This window comes from Thalassophryne amazonica, chromosome 19, assembly GCF_902500255.1.
Source record: "Thalassophryne amazonica chromosome 19, fThaAma1.1, whole genome shotgun sequence".
Lineage (NCBI taxonomy): Eukaryota > Metazoa > Chordata > Actinopteri > Batrachoidiformes > Batrachoididae > Thalassophryne > Thalassophryne amazonica.
In genome coordinates, this window is record NC_047121.1 from 34,569,318 (window position 1) to 34,588,871 (window position 19,554).

Below are 19,554 nucleotides of genomic sequence, written 5' to 3' on the forward strand. Positions count from 1 at the left end.
AAAATGTAGTGGAATGGGACAGTGCAAAACCAGGTGATTGAGTACAGATGCAGGGATGACCAATCTGTGCTTTATGGTATTGGGGGAGGGAGGCAGGGTAAGTGGTGGTCTCTGGTGTTATGAGTCCAAACTGTGGATGGAAAGAAACTGTTTTTGTGTCTTGAGGTTTTAGTCTTGATGGACCTCAGCCTCTTGCCAGAGGGGAGGGTGACAAAACGTTTGTGTCCTGGGTGGGAGGGATTAGCCATAAAATTCCTTGTAAAATACTTTGGTATATAGTTTGTGACATTCTCAGAACCTCTGCTGTCTTGATGATAGTTATCTGGGTGTCCACATGAAGTGATGTTTTAAAAACTGAACTCATGATGTTTATTATCAACAATCTGCATTTACTTTAAAACATTAAGTTTTCCTTGTCCTAAGGTATACTTCAACAAATGTCATTGAAATCATTCTAACAGACAAATGAGTAGGGCTGAATGCATTAGTTCCTTGGAAAGGTCATCTGATCTGGAGGCATGCACTGGCATCATGTCACTGCATCCATCACCCTTCAGAACCTTGATGCAACCAGCCAAGCAGACAATTGGTCCATCACCACATCTAGAAGGTAATCGATTATCTGCCACAGCTACAAGAAAGTAAGCATTTCCCTGGCATTCTCCAGCCAATGGGTTCCTCAACCATGAGGAACCTGTTTGCTTTATAATACCCAGAGAAAAGGTCCCTAAGGGCCAGAAAGTTATAGCTGACGTTCCCTGACAATGCAAGTGGTAATCCCCATCTTAGTTTCCCGAGGTAGCCTCATGTTTGACTAGTATCAAAGATGTACAGTTACCTTTTTCAGTCACTGGGCAGCATCCAAGTTTCATCTCATCTCCATACAGTAAGACAGGAAGCACCATGACCTTAAAGATTCAGACCTTTTTTCTCCTGCCACTTCTAACAACCTCAAGACACCCTACCTAAGCTATTCCAATTGTATCCTGATCTCAAAGGTTATGGACCCATGGAAGTCACTGTAAGCCAGGATGTTAGTCTTGATCGAGAACAGTTGCAAAGCCAAACACTCCCAATTTCACACTCATCTTCTGAAGTACTGTTATCAAGGTATCCACAAATTTCATAAAGATTACATCATCGGTCAGCAAAGTCACCTACGATACTGGGTTACACAACTCTAACTGAACACCCTCAGTGTATGACAGCACTGAAAAAGGTATTTATGAATGAGATTTATATATTAAGCTTTATATATTAAACACATACTTCTTTCAGGGACATAATGGACACATTGTGGTCCATGAATTGAATGGACTTGAAAGTGGTTTCTGAAATTTTACTTCAAACCTCAATTATAAAATATTACATGGCTCATATTAATTGAGACCAAAATTTTATGTCTGAATGCAGCTGTCCTAATGTTTTGCCCCAACATCATACTAATTTTAACATGAAGATTTAGGAGAAGGCTAACATGTAAGATATTCTCTGAACAAAAAGAAAAGCTTTGTCAGAAGTGGGATTCGATCCTACGCAGGAGAGACTGAGGACCTGTGGCTGAAGAATGATCTTTTAGGTAAATGTTGAAAAGCTTGGAGAATATTGGACTCAATGGCCAATCAGGTTAGCAGCTCCGACAGCCAATCGTTGTGGCGCATTCTAACCCTCTCGCCAATATTTTCAACATTTGACCAATCAGAGGTGAGAAATGCACAGCAAAGTTTTTTTGGTTTGTTTTGTTCAGTGTTGCCAGATGTACGATAATTATCGTATTTGTACGATAGTTTTGCCCTCTGTACGATGTACGATCAATAATGGGAAAAAATCCAAAATGTACGAAAATTTCAGTTGGTTGCCCAAACGCATCTCTCTCTGACACCCAAGAATCATTTCGCAGGCATTGCACTCAGGCGGCATCAAAGACACACCACACACAGGGCTGCTGCTAGCTTTGGCCGGCCCCGGGGCAAAGTCATTTGAAAGCCCACCCCCTCTCCATACAAAGTAATGTGTTCCTCGGCCCTGGGCCCGAGACAACTGACCTGTAATGTAGACTGTTTTGACTGCACATACATAGTTTACCCACCCCCCGTCACCATCGGAAATAATAAAAAAAAAAAAACGCTAAAATAGCTACGTTGTATGCGTTTTGTTTGTGTACGATATTTTCTCCCAAAATACGATAATTTTGATTTTAAATTTCCCATGCAAATTCTGCATTCCAACTTCCTGTTCAAGCTGCAAGGTGCATGCGACATCTCTCCAGGAAGTCTTCACTCAGTTTGAAAGCACAGACACCTGACCTCTGAGATTAATAAGAAAAGATGGTGTTCAGTGTGGAAATGTGCCTCATGGTTGTATTGTGGCTGGGTGCTGTAATAAGAGAAACAACATGAATGTGAGCATTACACCAAACGTGGGAGAGCTATAAAATGGATTATATTTGGAGCATGCATGTTTTTCTGAGGATTGCTTCAAGGAAGGACCCATGCTTTCTTCTGAAATGGGCATAAATATAAAACACAGTAAGTGATTTATATTTCTGGCACTTTTTTAGTACACATGATGAAAGAGCAAATAATAATGATTAAAGTCAGATCAAACACACCTCTTACAGGGTGGTAATTATATTCATGTCGCCTGCATTCCCATCAGAGTGTTTTGACGTGTGCTGCAGATTCATTATTTGGCTGAATCCATGTTGTCTGATCACAAACTATAACTGCTATGGTATGTTTTCTGTTAGGGTTTGTCTTATACAAGCTTTCACACACTGACAAAATACCAGTTTTTCCTCAGACATGCTCGTGGGGAAAGTTTTAATGTACTAAGTGGCCTGAGTCCAGCACAGTGAGCCTGCTGATGCACCTCTGTGACGTCAAGATTGGCAAGTTTCAGCTGTGCTGCTGCAGGGGTGGCCCGACAACCGGCCTTGAATTCGGCCAGATATTGGCCTCCATTTTGGTGTGGGAATTCCCACTCCTAAACCACCAATAGGAGAGCAGTGCTTGCGCCACATCAAAGTGAGACTGATGTCAGTGCCTCAGCCACCAGCCAATCACAGACTAGGAGAGAGAGGCCAGTATTTGGCCCAATTCAGGGCCGGTTGTCGGGCTACTGCAGGGGTAATAATTTAAGATAAGATAAAACTTTATTGGTCTCACAGAGGAGAAATTCACATGTTACATCACCTCTTAAAAATACACAGGATGGGTGCAAGTGGAGGAAAATGTTCATCAAGCAGCGTGTGCAAGGATAAGCAATAATAATAATACTTGTAACAGTACACGACATACGAAAGTGAGGTAGAAATAGAATATGTATGTATATATATATGTATGTATGTATGTATATACACATATACATATGCATATCTATATGTATGTACATATATAGTACATATGCATATATATAAACATGATTAGGATTGAAAGAGATAGGAGCATCTTATTTACAATATGTGAAATGGAGTTTAGATGTGGTAAGGTGACATTAGTGCAGGGATTTGTAAACGAGTTGTTATTGCACATGATTTGTGGACATATTAATATTGCACGTGATTTGTGGACATATTTATTCAGTGATATTATTATTTCACAGTGATATTGTACAGTTTGATTAAATTTGATTTAAAAAAAAAAAACGTGTTAGAATCACAATTGAGCCATTCAGTATTTTTTTCTTCAACAGAACAAAACACATACATGTGAATCTGCGACCAAAAAAAAGTTAGTTGTGCTTTAAGTTTTGGTGTCGACAGTTTGTTATACAAGTATGCTGTACTATGTGTGCAGCATACATGTTTTATATTTGTGTGTTTACAGCCCAGAATTAGTTGTTATATTCTTGGCTTTTTTTTTAAAACATTGTATAGTATATGTCAGGAAAATATGTCCCTAAAACAATGAGAATTTCTTGTAAATATCTGTAAAAACACTGATATTGAAAACTCTTTACAGGAGCTTGTTTACTGTATATAGTTTTTAAAAAGCGATTTAAAATAAAACTGATATTTCTATGTGTACTGCAGAAAACAGATAACGTGTATATTCTCTTCATAACGAAAAATATTTGTCAGAAGTGGGATTCGAACCCACGCCTCCAGGGGAGACTGCGACCTGAACGCAGCGCCTTAGACCGCTCGGCCATCCTGACATGTCCTAACGATGTATAATATAATTATAATAACTTACGCTGTCTATGTCAGGGTGGACAACTTTTTATGATATTTTTGTTTTCGTGTTATATACGTTTCCATTACCGCCCTCTCCACGAACGGCACTTACGTAACATATCGTTATTGCTCGCTAGCCGAAGTGTTAATGTAAAAGGCTTCGACTGTGGACTGACTCCTTCAGCTTTGCTAGCAATAGCCCAAGTTAGCTACATTTTTAGCAGATACCACTAGCTTCAAGACGGGAAAAGCGTAAGTATACAGATGCTATTTCAGGAGCGATAATGATTACATCCTCTGCAATAGGTGTCTTTAACAAACAGGGTAATTACCGTTAAGCTAAATTAAATTGCTGAGGTACGAATATTTATAACATCCGTTAGCTTCGAGGGGCTAATATGGCTAACCAGTCTTATGTAAGTTCATTCCCATGACTGTGGTGTGTTTAAACAGTTCAAAGGCTTTTCTTCATTGGCCAACAGGTTAACATTGACTTACTAAACAGCTCGAAGCTGTCAAATATAATTTGCTGTTTACATGTCACTGAGCTCAAAGGTGTTTAACCGGTTACCTGGTTTATTTAACTTGTTTGCAAGAAAAGCTGCTTCACCTGCTGCTAGCGTAAAAAAAAAGACGTCAAGAGAACAAAATATGGTGAATCGTGTGGTTTAGACAGAAGGAGGGCAGGTTAACGTGGTTCAAATCTATGTAAAAAATAACCTACAGTTTCAACTGGGTTGCTTTTTGGCAGCACGGTGGCTTACTGGTTAGCGTTGTTGTCTCACAGCAAGGTCATGGGTTTGATTCCCACCTGTAGCCTTTCTGTGTGGAGTTTGTGTGTTCTCCCCGTGTTTGCATGGGTTCTCTCCAAATGCTCTGGCTTCCTCCCACATCCAAAAGACATGCAGGATAGGTGGATTGAATACTTTAAATTGTCCGTAGGTGTGCGTGAATGTGTTTTGTCTGTATGTGGTCCTGCGACACATTGGTCCAGGGTGTACCCTGCCTCACGCTCCATGACTGCTGGGATAGGCTCCAGCCCCCCACAGCCCTTAATTGGAGTAAGTGGTGAAGGTGAATAAGTGACCTGCTTTTATTCATGCTGTTTTGTACTTCCCGTGACGTCATGAATCTGGTCATGTGGGTTTGTTGACAGATCTGGAAGCCTACAAAGACCTTTGTTGTAGGTTAGCATAGAGAAATACCTTGCTTTTGTGGTACTATCTAGGTTTCGAATGCATTCAGAGACCGCCGAATTGCTTCCTGAACTCAAAGGCGCCAACCTTTCATGGTATCAATTTACACACGTTCTTGCCAACCACATCAAAGCGCATGCTTGTGAAGTCAATGTTTGTAAGTATTGCTATTGTGTCATTGTGTCAAGCTACAGATCTAAATGGGCACTAGACCTAGCTTTTAGGATTCCAAATCAAACTGGATTAATCTTTACTTCAAAGTAATGAAATGGATGTTGATACGATATTGTTCACACTTAGACCACACTAGTTCAGTGATACAGTGATGAAGTTGTCGTAATCTATTATTCAATTCAGTTTATTTGTATAACGCCAAATCACAACACAGTTTGTCTCAAAGCATTTCACAAGAGCAGGGTCCAAAAGAGCAGACCCAGTATAAAACAGCAACAGAAAGCAATGCAAAATACAAGAGATTTGATTGTAACAAACAGCAATGAAGCAAAAGTTTGATAAAACAATCAAATTTGATAAAATACAATTCAAACTATTAAAACACAGGTACAAGAGCGAATCAAAACCACTGAATCATCATCAGTTGTAAGAAAGAGAAAACATATGTGTTCAATCTAGATTTAAATGAGTCCACAGAATCAGACTGTTACATAAAAAAGGTGCCCGATAAGAAAAGGCTTGATAACCAGCTGACTTCTTTTTCACCCTCGGAGCACACAACAAATGTAGATAGAACGGACAACACAGCCAGGTACATATGGTGTAAGTAAATCAACCAAATATGGGGCTGTTAGTCCAAGGAGAATTTTATATGTTAATAACAAAACCTTAAGGACAGAGCTCACATGAACAGGAAACCAATGAAGGGAAACCAGAAGTGAAGTAATGAGGAAAGTAACTTTCTTCTCCTAGTTAAGACCCTAGCGGCACTGTTCTGAACCAGCTGTAGACCCCTGATGCTCGAATGAGGCAAGCCAGAAAACAGAACATATAGTCAATTCTAGATAAAACCTAGGCATGAATTAGTGTCTCTGCACCTTCCATTCTCAGCACAGTCAAATCCTTGCAATATTACACAGACGAAAGAATGCGTTCTTAGTGGATTAATAACAGTTTTGGAATATGACTGTCTTCAACTTCTTAGATGTGGCATTGGCCTGCAAAAATGATGCATCAAAATATAAATTCATCAATTCCAACTCATAACCTAAATGTATGCTAAGTTTATATGGTTTTAGAGAAGAGTGAACAAAGTGTTGTTCTTCTTCAGGGTGTAGGCGTTCACTGTGTGAAAGGAGAGAGTTTAAAAAGAGTAAACAGAATGAATTATAATAGAGAAGTCAAATATTGAAACAACCCCAGGTCATTTGTCAGAGACAAACATTTTCATACGCAACCTTTATAATATTACACTTTTGTTAACTTGTAATATCTGCTTTTCTTTGGGCGCATTTCTGAGTTTTCTCCTCCTGGTTTACAAGGAAAAACAATGTTAATAGCAGAAAGACTTGGATTTTTATTGCTCATGGTTGTTTATGCGAACACAAACCCATGGTCTGTTATAGCAAGAAACTCCACCTTACAGTCAGAAGAGTATTTTATTTTGTCAGGGTTTTTTTTTCCCCAAACACGTAATATAAACTGATATAACATGCGGCAGTTTTAGGGAATTTACTAAAGTAATAAAGCAAAAGATGTTTTGAATTATTTAGACGCAGGCAGATTTTCCTGTGACAAGTTACAGGAATATGTCTTGGAACAAAACAAGGTTTTTGCTTATTTAATTTTGTTTGGTTGTATTTGGGTCAGTTTCAGTGTTTTCTTTAAGCATTAAAAAAACAAACTGAAACATCATGTTGTCATTGTCTTCAACAGGTCTGTTGTTTTTGATCTGCAAAATGTGGAAATGCCAATGAAAATAAAATCTTATTGAATGGAAAATGCCTTTTAATTCTCATTGATTCTATCAGCTGTTTTGGATTTTTTAATTGCATGGTCACACATTTTCTGATTTTTGCTTTATATTTAATTTATGAGCATTAACTTTTCCATTCAGTGTTCTTGTTCCCTCCTTTGTATAAACAATTCCTGCATTTAGTTTGTTCCATTACTTACAGCCTTTAAGAAATAGGGATTATGTATAAAAAATGTCTGTAATTCATAAATGTAAGTCCAGTATTTTTATTAATCCCATTGAATTAATTACAAAAGTCTATAAGCACATCTTGATATTTTGATTTTAATTCCACCACACAGTGGTGTAATGACACAAATTCACCAAAATTGTATCACCGTCCAAATATGGGTCTGAGTGTTGCTCCCACACCACCACACATCTCTAGTATACATAATGTTTGGTCAGATGGAAGGTGCAAAGTTGAGGAAAACTGAGTATGAATGACTGTAACTCAGATGTATGTAAACCTACAGCCTAAACTCTGTCTTCAAAATTAAATGAGGGCTCATAATTGTGTTATGCCATGCTGAGACACTATAGGGCGCTGTTGCAGTTGAATAATAACAGACATGCTCAGGCCTTGTGGTGTTAGTGAAGGAAATTTTTTTCTAATCTGACTTGGTCTCCAGAATGCCATTTATAGAGAATTCTGGCTAAGAGAACCACTGGAGACTATTTTGTGAAGATCTTTGTCCATGAGATGTGACATGAGAGCATCTTTGATGTGGGTTATCTCCACTGAGCCTTACAATGTAAGCAGTGGCTGCTTTCTGTCATGTTTAAGTAATTGGTGGAGTTTTAATCTTGGCCTGCTTTGTGCTTCACCTCCCGCTGCTGGATCATCATCATGTCCATTTCCTCGTCCTCTCCTGTTTGTTGAACTTCTTGCAGCCTCTTCTAAAATGGTAGCTCCAGGTTGCACAGTCATTCTCTTGTTGGTCTTAACCTGATGCTCCTTCAGATCCTCTGTAGCCGGTACGTCCCTCACGTCCAGCTACACTGCGTTGTGTTCAGGTGCTGACTCAAACAGGGAACACTGGCACGACTTGAAGAACTCAGATTTATTCTCCCCCAGTCGAGCTCAGTGCAGACTGCAGTCGAGTCTGTAACAATGTTGAGAGCAAAATAAATTTGTGGTCAAAGGTGCTCGATCCCCACATCAACAAAATAAAAGTTTGTTGAAGTGTAGATTCCACTGAGATTTGAACTCAGATCACTGGATTCAGAGTCCAGACTGCTAACCATTACACCATGGAACCCCTTAATTGTAAATATTTTGTAATGCTTCTTTTCTCACCATAATTATTATTAAAAGTGATACTGTATGATGGCTTGTAAAGATGGAAAATGGTGTTATGAGTCGAAGGTTGGTTTTCTTCCAAATGTACCAAAAAGGGATTCAGGTCAGGGTTTGTAAGAGTGCACGACAGCGACCTCTGCTGGACAGAAGGAAGAGGAGCAAAGAGTGGTTCTGTCAATGTTTGGATAACGAAGTATTACAATAAATAAAAAAGCATCAAGATGTGGGTTTTTTCTTTGTGTTTAATGCTACTGTTTATTTGAACTAATTACAACTTAAATTAAACATTGTCATAAGGGGTCAAAGACATGTTTTCATTTTAAATGGTCACAAGGAAAAAAATGGTACATGCAAGAGACAGGGAAGGTTTATGCTGTTTTTGTTACATTTGTGTACAACACACAGTGTTTCGTTATACAATGGCCTGTGTAGATAATTTAACTTGATTTTTCTTGTTCTTTTAAAACTGACAGACATGGCCTCCTTTCCGCCACACTTCTCCTGGGTCGAACCTGCCAAACTGGCTGGACTGGCACTTCCCAGGATGACATGTGAATACCAGTATCTGCTGGACAATGGGATCAAACATTTAGTTTGCCTGTGTGAGAGGAAGCCACCTTATTATGACAGTTGCCCAGAGTTGCAACTGCACCACATCAAAATAGCCGACTTCACTCCTCCATCCCCAAACCAGATTGACAGGTTCCTCTCTATTGTGGAAGTGGCCAATTCCAAGGGAGAGGTAAGACCTCAGCCACCTCATCATGTGATTGATGGTGATTACTTTAGAACAATTTGGGAACGTTCCAAGGTCAGGTTTCATTAAACCAAGGTGAAGAAGGCCACCTTGAAAATTTATTCTGGTAAATTAAGCAGTTGTGTAAAAACATAAATTTTTAAACAATCCCAAAATAACTTAACTTGGTTAACTCCTATGAAAACCTGATTTTCTCTATACAACACACGTGGAAAACAGGATAAAGGAGCTAAATATTAATGGTGTATTCTGTACAACTATGTAAAACAGAGGAAAAAAAAATAAAAACAAGAGCTACATCGCACTGTGATATTGTGTTCCTTTGCTGTGTTAAAAACAACATATTAGTGAAATTTCCTTGCATGAGAAGCAGTTTTCCCCTGTAAAATTTCTTTTGAGGTGAACAATAGATATCACTCTTACAGTCATCAATAAATCCCATTTGATCAATGATTTTTCACCTTGCTTTATCCAAATCTACAGCATGTACATCTTTTTATGTTTATAAAATATTTAATGTATGTTTCAATACAGTGATGAAGTTGTCGTAATCTATTATTCAATTCAGTTTATTTGTATAACGCCAAATCACAACAGTTTGTCTCAAAGCATTTCACAAGAGCAGGGTCCAAAAGAGCAGACCCAGTATAAAACAGCAACAGAAAGCAATGCAAAATACAAGCAATTTGATTGTAACAAACAGCAATGAAGCAAAAGTTTGATAAAACAAATTTGATAAAATACAATTCAGACTATTAAAACACAGGTACAAGAGCGAATCAAAACCACTAAATCATCATCAATTGCAAGAAAGAGAAAACGTGTTCAATCTAGATTTAAATGAGTCCACAGAATCAGACTGTCATATCACAATTGGCAAACTGTTACATAAAAAAGGTGCCCGATAAGAAAAGGCTCGATAACCAGCTGACTTCTTTTTCACCCTCGGAGCACACAACAAATGTAGATAGAACGGACAACACAGCCAGGTACATATGGTGTAAGTAAATCAACCAAATATGGGACTGTTAGTCCAAGGAGAATTTTATATGTTAATAACAAAACCTTAAGGACAGAGCTCAAATGAACAGGAAACCAATGAAGGGAAACCAGAAGTGAAGTAATGAGGAAAGTAACTTCCTTCTCCTAGTTAAGACCCTAGCGGCACTGTTCTGAACCAGCTGTAGACCCCTGATGTTCGAATGAGGCAAGCCAGAAAACAGAACATATAGTCAATTCTAGATAAAACCTAGGCATGAATTAGTGTCTCTGCACCTTCCATTCTCAGCAGTCAAATCATTGCAATATTACACAGACGAAAGAATGCGTTCTTAGTGGATTAAGTTTTGGAATATGACTGTCTTCAACTTCTTAGATGTGGCATAGGCCTGCAAAAATGATGCATCAAAATATAAATTCATCAATTCCAACTCATAACCTAAATGTATGCTAAGTTTATATGGTTTTAGAGAAGAGTGAACAAAGTGTTTTCTTCTTCAGGGTGTAGGCGTTCACTGCATGCATGGTTTTGGGAGGACGGGGACTATGCTGGCCTGCTACCTGGTGAAGACAAGGAAGATCTCAGGAATTGAAGCCATTAATGAGATCCGCAGAATACGGAGAGGCTCAATCGAAACTCACGAACAAGAAAAAGCAGTCATGCAGTTTTATCAGCGTACAAAGTAACACAGCGATGATTACAACACCACCACGTAATAGGATATTTTTAAATAAGCGTAACTGAAGAATTGAAGTTGGTTCGTGTGAAAGGAGAGAGTTTTTAAAAAGAGTAAACAGAATGAATTATAATAGAGAAGTCAAATATGAAACAACCCCAGGTCATTTGTCAAAGACAAACATTTTCATACGCAACCTTTATAATATTACACTTTTGTTAACTTGTAATATCTGCTTTTCTTTGGGCGCATTTCTGAGTTTTCTCCTCCTGGTTTACAAGGAAAAACAATGTTAATAGCAGAAAGACTTGGGTTTTTATTGCTCATGGTTGTTTATGCGAACACAAACCCATGGTCTGTTATAGCAAGAAACTCCACCTTACAGTCAGAGTATTTTATTTTGTCAGGTTTTTTTTTCCCCAAACACGTAATATAAACTGATATAACATGCGGCAGTTTTAGGGAATTTACTAAAGTAATAAAGCAAAAGATGTTTTGAATTATTTAGACTCAGGCAGATTTTCCTGTGACAAGTTACAGGAATATGTCTTGGAACAAAACAAGGTTTTTGCTTTTTTTTTTTTATTTTGTTTGGTTGTATTTGGGTCGGTTTCAGTGTTTTCTTTAAGCATTAAAAAAACAAACTGAAACATCATGTTGTCATTGTCTTCAACAGGTCTGTTGTTTTGATCTGTAAAATGTGGAAATGCAATGAAAATAAAATCTTATTGAATGGAAAATGCCTTTTAATTCTCATTGATTCTATCAGCTGTTTTGGATTTTTTAATTGCATGGTCACACATTTTCTGATTTTTGCTTTATATTTAATTTATGAGCATTAACTTTTCCATTCAGTGTTCTTGTTCCCTCCTTTGTATAAACAATTCCTGCATTTAGTTTGTTCCATTACTTACAGCCTTTAAGAAATAGGGATTATGTATAAAAAATGTCTGTAATTCATAAATGTGAGTCCAATATTTTTATTAATCCCCTTGAATTAATTACAAAAATCTATAAGCACATCTTGATATTTTGATTTTAATTCCACCACACGGTGTAATGACACAAATTCACCGAAATTGTATCACCGTCCAAATATGGGCCTGAGTGTTGCTCCCACACCACCACACATCTCTAGTATACATAATGTTTGGTCAGATGGAAGGTGCAAAGTTGAGGAAAACTGAGTATGAATGACTGTAACTCAGATGTATGTAAACCTACAGCCTAAACTCTGTCTTCAAAATTAAATGAGGGCTCATAATTGTGTTATGCCATGCTGAGACACTATAGGGCGCTGTTGCAGTTGAATAATAACAGACATGCTCAGGCCTTGTGGTGTTAGTGAAGGAAATTTTTTTCTAATCTGACTTGGTCTCCAGAATGCCATTTATAGAGAATTCTGGCTAAGAGAACCACTGGAGACTATTTTGTGAAGATCTTTGTCCATGAGCTGTGACATGAGAGCATCTTTGATGTGGGTTATCTCCACTGAGCCTTACAATGTAAGCAGTGGCTGCTTTCCGTCATGTTTAAGTAATTGGTGGAGTTTTAATCTTGGCCTGCTTTGTGCTTCCCCTCCCGCTGCTGGATCATCATCATGTCCATTTCCTCGTCCTCCCCTGTTTGTTGAACTTCTTGCAGCCTCTTCTAAAATGGTAGCTCCAGGTTGCACAGTCATTCTCTTGTTGGTCTTAACCTGATGCTCCTTCAGATCCTCTGTAGCCGGTACGTCCCTCACGTCCAGCTACACTGCGTTGTGTTCAGGTGCTGACTCAAACAGGGAACACTGGCACGACTTGAAGAACTCAGGTTTATTCTCCCCCAGTCGAGCTCAGTGCAGACTGCAGTCGAGTCTGTAACAATGTTGAGAGCAAAATAAATTTGTGGTCAAAGGTACTCGATCCCCACATCAACAGACCTCCCCCAGTCGAACTCAGTGCAGACTCCATTCGAGTCTAACTCAAAACATAAAGGAAGGAAAAAAAACTCTCACAAATGACGAAATAAAACACAATACATATATATAAAAAAAGATCACAAGTAAAAAATACTACTTGGTACATCTCATCACATACAGCACAAATACATCAAGTGCCGATATTAGGCTCAGCCTGAATTAATGCCCCAACATGTGAAGTAAATCACTGCAAGATCTAACAAAAATAAATAAATAAATGAGAATGAATCCTCTCCAACAACCCCATATCTAAAGTCACTGACAGAAATAAACCTTAAAACAGTGCATATTATGAACAGAACTCAAACACATTCACATACCTGTAGCAATGTTGAGAGCAAAATAAATTTGTGGTCAAAGGTGCTCGATCCCCACATCAACAGACCTAACCAAAGAAAGCAATTTAATGTAGATCTCACGTGGAGATAAAATGGCGACACTAAACCACACACACACTGGAAATCAGATTTTTTTTTTTAGCAAAATTGCAGCAGCTCTCAACTCATTTTACAGGTTAAAATGCATGAAAAACAACCAAATTTCATTTCTCTACTAACACTATAAAAGAGACAACTGTTCTGTGCATTCAAACCATTACGTTAACTTCATTTATAAAACTTTATAACCACGCAGCTTTAAACACATACCTCCCCCAGTCGAGCTCAGTGCAGACTGACAAGGGACAGGAAATGACGCATCATGTCCGTCAACAGCCAGTAGGGGGAGTAAAACGCAACCTAATATGTTGCTTTCAACACAATTGGAAGAAACTTGGAAACAAAAATAAAAATAATAAAAAGGATTTTGGTGAAATTTATATCCTTTAGCCACAGAATAAAAATGAAAAATAACAACAATAATAAAATAAAACAAACAAAAAAAAATTCCAGCGTCATTTACTACATCTGTTACACCTCCTCCAAGAGCCACCATCTGCTTCTCCTGGGCTTCTCTACTCCATGGATCACAGAGCCGGCACCCTGTGTCTGTAGAGCCAGGAGGGCTTGGAAGGATACGTTTTGCTTTTCCACCCATGCATGTGCCGGCTTCCTGCTGCTGCAATGGAGGAAACATCTTGTTCCCAGAAATGAAGCAGTCATGGTGGGGTTGAGTACGAAGCCATACACTTGTATGTCCATTAAGACACTGGCTTAAATCTGCTGTTAGCAAAGAAGAGGTCTGCTTGAAGGTGGTGAACAGAGGATGTGACCTCGCGGATGCCGGTCTGCTTACTAGGATGTCAGTGCGTATTGGCTGGACTGAAGGTGGTAGATGTTGGTACGGAGGGTTTCTCCAGACATCAGCCACACTTGTGTGGCTGCTGTGCTGCTGTTGAGTAGAAATGTATGGGCAAGCTGGAAAAGAGGAGTAATGGCTCATAGTTTTCTTTGGAGTTGTGTCCTGATGCTCCCACATATTCTGTCTTCTGTCCAGCAGAGGACATCCACACAGGTTTTCCTGTGAAAGTGCCTGATGCTGCAGAGAAGAGATTGTTGACATGTTTACTGTTGCATTTATCACGTTAAAGATTTTATTTCTTTGTTTGTCAAGTTGTGTTTGCTGATGTGCTTGAAAAGGTTTTGTATGATTTGTTGAAAGGCGTACCATGAACCTCCTCTCACTGCAACTCTGGCTGTCTACTAAATCACAACATGCCGTGAGATATGGTAGGCCATGGTACGGTCATAATTTAATGTAAATAATATGACAAGATGGATCCATTCTGCATTGAATCAAAGAATGCTTCTGCCTGTGTAATGGTAAACTGCAAGGGACAGTTGAGACGGTTTGAGCCTGAACCAGAAAAGGTAAGGTGTGATTCTCCATCTTTTGCATTCTGAGAAACCAACATTTCTCAACATTGCACCAAGTGGGTCAAAACATCACACATGCTCGCAAAATGTTGGTTTTTCAAAATGCTAAAGATGGAGAACCACATCCTACTTTTTCTGGGTCAGGTACAAACTCAATTGCCCCTCTTAACTGTGTGATGCTGTTATTTGAACATGGACCAAAATCTCAGAAGAATGTTTCCTGGACCTTGCTTAATCTATGCCACAAAGATTTAAGAAGGTTCTGAAGGTAAAAGGAGGTCAAATCCAATGCCGACAATTTGTCCCCCATGAATTGGTTCGTGTATCTGTCTGTATGCGGTGCTGGCCCGGATCCAGGCTGATTTGGACTGATGCAGTTGCATCGGTCAAATTTTTTTACGCATCGTTGGTCATCGGTAAAAAAAATAAAAATCTTGAATAATCTCGAATAGTGCCGAACATGTCCCCGCGGTGAACACAGCTTTTCAGTGGTTTTTATGTCAACCTATAGTCCATAAATTATACGGATTTTTCCGAGTTTCAGAGTCATACGGACGTACAACTAAAGTCGGATATTCAGGGTTTGGTCTGCAGCGGATCTGTAATCAACTGTTTCTGCAGTGCAACTCTACTTTGAAGCCGTGAACCATTGAATCAATGCTTCCATCCACTAGCTCGTTGGTTCTTTAATTCTTTGCTCTTCAGAAACGGCAAGTCCGCTTCTTAACCCCTCTCAAAGCCATTAAAATACCGTGAGTCACTTTTGTGTGGATTAAAGTCACTAACTGGGACTCGTCTTGTTGAGTCAAGAAACGAGAATCGTCCTCCATTCCGTTGGCACAGCTCCAAACTGCGCGGCTCTCTGCCCCGAGACAGAGTCCAGTTGGAATTAATAACTTCAAAACGAATTGCCACTTTAAATAAAATGACACCTCTTTCCAAACGTTGTAATACAGACAAGAAACTACAATTGACTAAAACGGTTTTTCCTCCCAAAATGAGACGTGCTGTATTTCTTTACAAATTACATCCTGAAGTGCAACACAGTCAGCTGCAAGAGCTCAGCTCAGATATATGGAAACTCATTCATGCCAATAATGTCTGAAAGGAAATGCTTTTGACAAAAAACTTCAGATTTTGTTTATTCCTATTTATGTCCAGAGATCAAGGATCCACCATGTAAAGTTTATTATGTCTAAAGTTTAAGGATCCAGTGACCAATTTCATATTTATTTACTTTAAGACTCAATAAAATGTTCAATTTCAATTCAATCGGCTTATAAAGTGCCAAAATCACAACAAAATAGAAATATACTAAAACAAATACATCACAATTGTACACGTGTACAATTGTGATGTATTTGTTTTAGCATATTTAGTCATGGACATGATGAATATTGTTACCTGCAGGACTGTTTCTAATTTTGATTGGTATCAATGGAAAATGTCTTCTGTGGACTGTCTGTTTCTCATTATATTATTATTAAGAATATATGCAGTCATATTTTTATTGATTTTATCAATTTAAAAAAATCATATAGATTCAGGTATAATTGAAAGATTTTGGCAATAAATTTGATCCTGTTTATAGTCAATTTTTGTTATAGTGTTTTTTTAGGACATCATATTTATACAAATAAGAAGTGTTCACTATGGTCCATGAAGTATATTAAATATATTAAAAGAAGTGTGACAGTGTATGTTGCACACGAATAAAAGAATGAAGATTATTGAATAACAATTCGCGTATGATTTTTATTTTATCATTGGGCAAAAATGCATCTGTCAGATTTTCACTCTGGATCCAGCCCTGCGGTGAAAATGTTATAGAGATTCACTTGTCTCAGCAGTGCCAGTGACATTCACGTCTCTGGGTTCTCTCTGCCTTTGACACCGAGAGATGGCTAGAAAGATGCTATGGAGTCATGAGGTTGCTAGACAGAGGTGTTTGGCAATACGCTATCTTTGCAGGAGAATGAAGGTCAAAGTCTTTCAGGTCCTGCTACTTCTTGTCTTGCTGTATGGTTGTGAGACTTAGATGCTAAGCACTGTGTAACCCCGGACTCACGTTAAGTAGTTTAGGATAAGCCAGAAACATGGACCAGTTGCTAGGTTCAGCAGGATTACAACAGGGTTATGTTAACCAGGCTAGCTGCTTTTTCTGGAGGGCTCTTTCTGCATATACAGCGATCACATGTTTTTATTTTTTGTTCAACATCTGCTGCCGTACGTGGCCAGTAGAATCGGGTTCTGACCAAATCAAGGGTTCTGTCAATACCTAAGTGGCCCATATCATTGTGCAGACTTTGGAGCACTGGAGCTCTGAGCTCCTCAGGAAGAATGGGCTAGTGGGTCACTTGGTCTCCCTACTGTCTTTTTCTGTACAGCACCTCACTGTGCATCTCCAACCGGTTGAGTTACCTAAGCAAAAGAGGAAGCTCTGGGAGTTCCTTTCTAGCAGTGGGTGGAGGTGTTTGGCCATGTTTGATTCATTCAATGACTTGTCTGATTGATGAGTCCTGTCTTTATTTGTCTGTGATTTCTGATTGGGACAAAGCAGGAGTGGTTGGTAAGCCGTGGTCTTCCTCTGAGACATAGCTGTCTGGGATCGCATCAGCTGAAATGGTTAGTGACTCCACAAGTGCAACACCAGAACTCCTGTCATGACTGACTTTAACAAGGTGGTTTTGACAAATTGTTTGAACAACATCACTATCTACCAGCTCTGTGGTGTTAGTGTCAGCTAGGTGGCACTCAACAAACCGACTTACATGATCCTGCTCTTTCCTGGACTGGACATCATTTACACGTTCCCCATGAAGGCATCTAGACAACCCATCGGCATCTAGGTTTTGTTGCCCGCTCTGTACTGTAACTTAAAGTTGTAGTTAGACAAACCTGCAAGCTACCTATAGCAGAGGTCAATACGTATGTGAGTGGGTTAATATGTGTAACTACCATGAACTGACCACCATACAAATAATTGTGAAACTTTTCAGTTACTGACCATTTGAGTGCTAAAAAGTCAAACTTGGGAGCTTGATAACGCTCTTCACTTCTTGATAACCCACAGCTGGCAAAAGCTGTAGCCTTAAGCTGACCCTCCTGCTCCTGATAGAGTGCTGCACCTAAACCAGTTGTACTGGTCTGGTCGGTTTCTTTGGACTTAGAATTTTTGCGGAGTGGCGGGTAACGGTATGTGAGGTCATTAAGTGGGTGTACTATGGTCAAGTACCCTTTTATGAAGCGTTTGTCATGCCCTGAGAACCCTAAAAAGGATCTCAGTTCCTTGAGATTCTTGGGTTGCGGCCAGGTCTTAAGAGCCTGAATGTTTTCAGGATCTGTCTCGACACTGCTTTTGGAGATTACATGACCGAGGTACCGGACTGTTTGGAAAAATTCGTATTTTTCTGGCGACAACTTTAGCCCATACTCTTTAAGACGGTTAAGTACTTGCATGAGTCATCTTTCGTGTTCTTCCAATCTATCTGGACAATTCATATTTTTCTGGCGACAACTTTAGCCCATACTCTTTAAGATGGTTAAGTACTCGCATGAGTCGTCTTTCGTGTTCTTCCAATCTATCTGGACAAAATGATGAGGTCATCTAAAAAGACCAGCACACCTTGCAGGTTCATATCGCCAACGCAGTGCTCCATGAGCCACTGAAAAGTGCTCACTTTTAACTGTTTGTTATGCCCTGCAGCATGCGGTTGAACTCCCAGAATCCAAGTGGTGTTACAAACGTGTTTTTTTTTTTTCCTTTGCCTGCTCCATAGTAGAGAAGCTTGAATCTTCGACTGGACTGGGTTGCTTGATGCAAGGACATTTTGCTTCTAATCACAGAAGCTTCCTCAGCTAAATTTCTTGCTCTGGTAGTCTGACTTCTGTCTTGACTCTTGTTGAGAAGAATAACAGAAGCCAGCAAAGCTGGAGTTTTAAACCTAACCAGACCCCTCCTACCGAGAGGCAGACTGCTATTGGCTAGTGATTAACAACTGCTCTAATTAGCACCTATTGTGCTCTAGTTAGCACCCTCCTAATGACAGGGCAGCTGTCTCTCCTAACAATGGGACTGACGCCTCTCCTGACGACGTGAATGACTCATTACCATGAACAAAAGACAAACTGCTTTGACCTGAGTACCCCATTGTAAACAGGGGACAAAGCGTGTCTCAGACTCCCTCCCCGGTTAAGGCTGGGCTACAACTGTTTCACATACAATGCTTCCTTCACTCCCCTCTCAAACCATTTCTTTTCTCTGGCTAAGGTTTTAACTTCCTTGTCTTCATACGTGTGATTATTGTCTTTAAGGTGGAGATGAACTGCAGACTGAGGTCCACCGGCACCCTCTCTGTGGTGCTGGGATAGCATTTTGTGCAACAGCTGCTTAGTCTCACCTATATAGTGTTCATTACAGTTTTCCCGCCATCTGATAGAATACACTACATTGGTCTGTTTGTAACTAGGGATCCTGTCCTTAGGGTGAACTAATTTCTGTCTCAAGGTGTTAACAGGTTTAAAGTAAACTGGTATTTTGTGCTGTCTGAAGATCCTCTGTAGTTTTTCCCCTACTCCTGCTAAATAAAGGAGAGACACTCCTCTTCATCTTGGCTCTGTCTCCTGTCTGTCTGGTCTCTTTGTTTTTTGGGACTTCTGCACTTTATCCAGGGACCATCTCAGCTTCCAGTTTCTTTTGTTT

The 19,554-nt window shown here is 39.3% G+C and overlaps 2 protein-coding genes and 2 non-coding genes across 5 annotated transcripts in view; 1 reads left to right on the forward strand and 3 right to left on the reverse strand.

Moving 5' to 3' along the window:
- Positions 1–4,075: 4,075 nt before the first annotated feature.
- Positions 4,076–4,158, reverse strand: trnal-cag. The gene has a single exon. It is a non-coding gene; the product is annotated as a tRNA-Leu (tRNA).
- Positions 4,107–11,822, forward strand: dusp23b (dual specificity phosphatase 23b). Of its 2 annotated transcripts, XM_034159331.1 has the most exons (4): positions 4,107–4,427; positions 6,687–6,689; positions 9,119–9,387; positions 10,903–11,822. In XM_034159331.1, exons 3-4 carry the CDS (start codon positions 9,121–9,123, stop codon positions 11,086–11,088), a joined length of 453 nt encoding a protein of 150 aa, XP_034015222.1. In that variant the 5' UTR covers positions 4,107–4,427; positions 6,687–6,689; positions 9,119–9,120; the 3' UTR covers positions 11,089–11,822. The 2 variants fall into 2 exon arrangements, with proteins under 2 accessions (XP_034015222.1, XP_034015221.1); XM_034159330.1 differs by lacking the exon at positions 6,687–6,689 and having other exon boundaries at positions 4,111–4,429.
- Positions 8,533–8,604, reverse strand: trnaq-cug. The gene has a single exon. It is a non-coding gene; the product is annotated as a tRNA-Gln (tRNA).
- Positions 11,170–19,554, reverse strand: part of LOC117531886 (afadin) — a 31,474-nt gene continuing 23,089 nt past the window's right edge. The window contains 3 exon segments of the mRNA XM_034195078.1: positions 11,170–12,752; positions 13,939–14,514; positions 14,644–14,678. Coding sequence (XP_034050969.1) covers positions 12,630–12,752; positions 13,939–14,514; positions 14,644–14,678 — 734 coding nt within the window. The 3' untranslated portion in view covers positions 11,170–12,629.

Bases quoted from the DNA above. Each gene is read 5' to 3' on its own strand.
- dusp23b (XM_034159331.1), top strand. From the start codon at position 9,121: ATGGCCTCCTTTCCGCCACACTTCTCCTGGGTCGAACCTGCCAAACTG. The intron at 9,388-10,902 runs GTAAGACCTCAG...TTTCTTCTTCAG, and splicing joins TGGCCAATTCCAAGGGAGAG to GGTGTAGGCGTTCACTGCAT.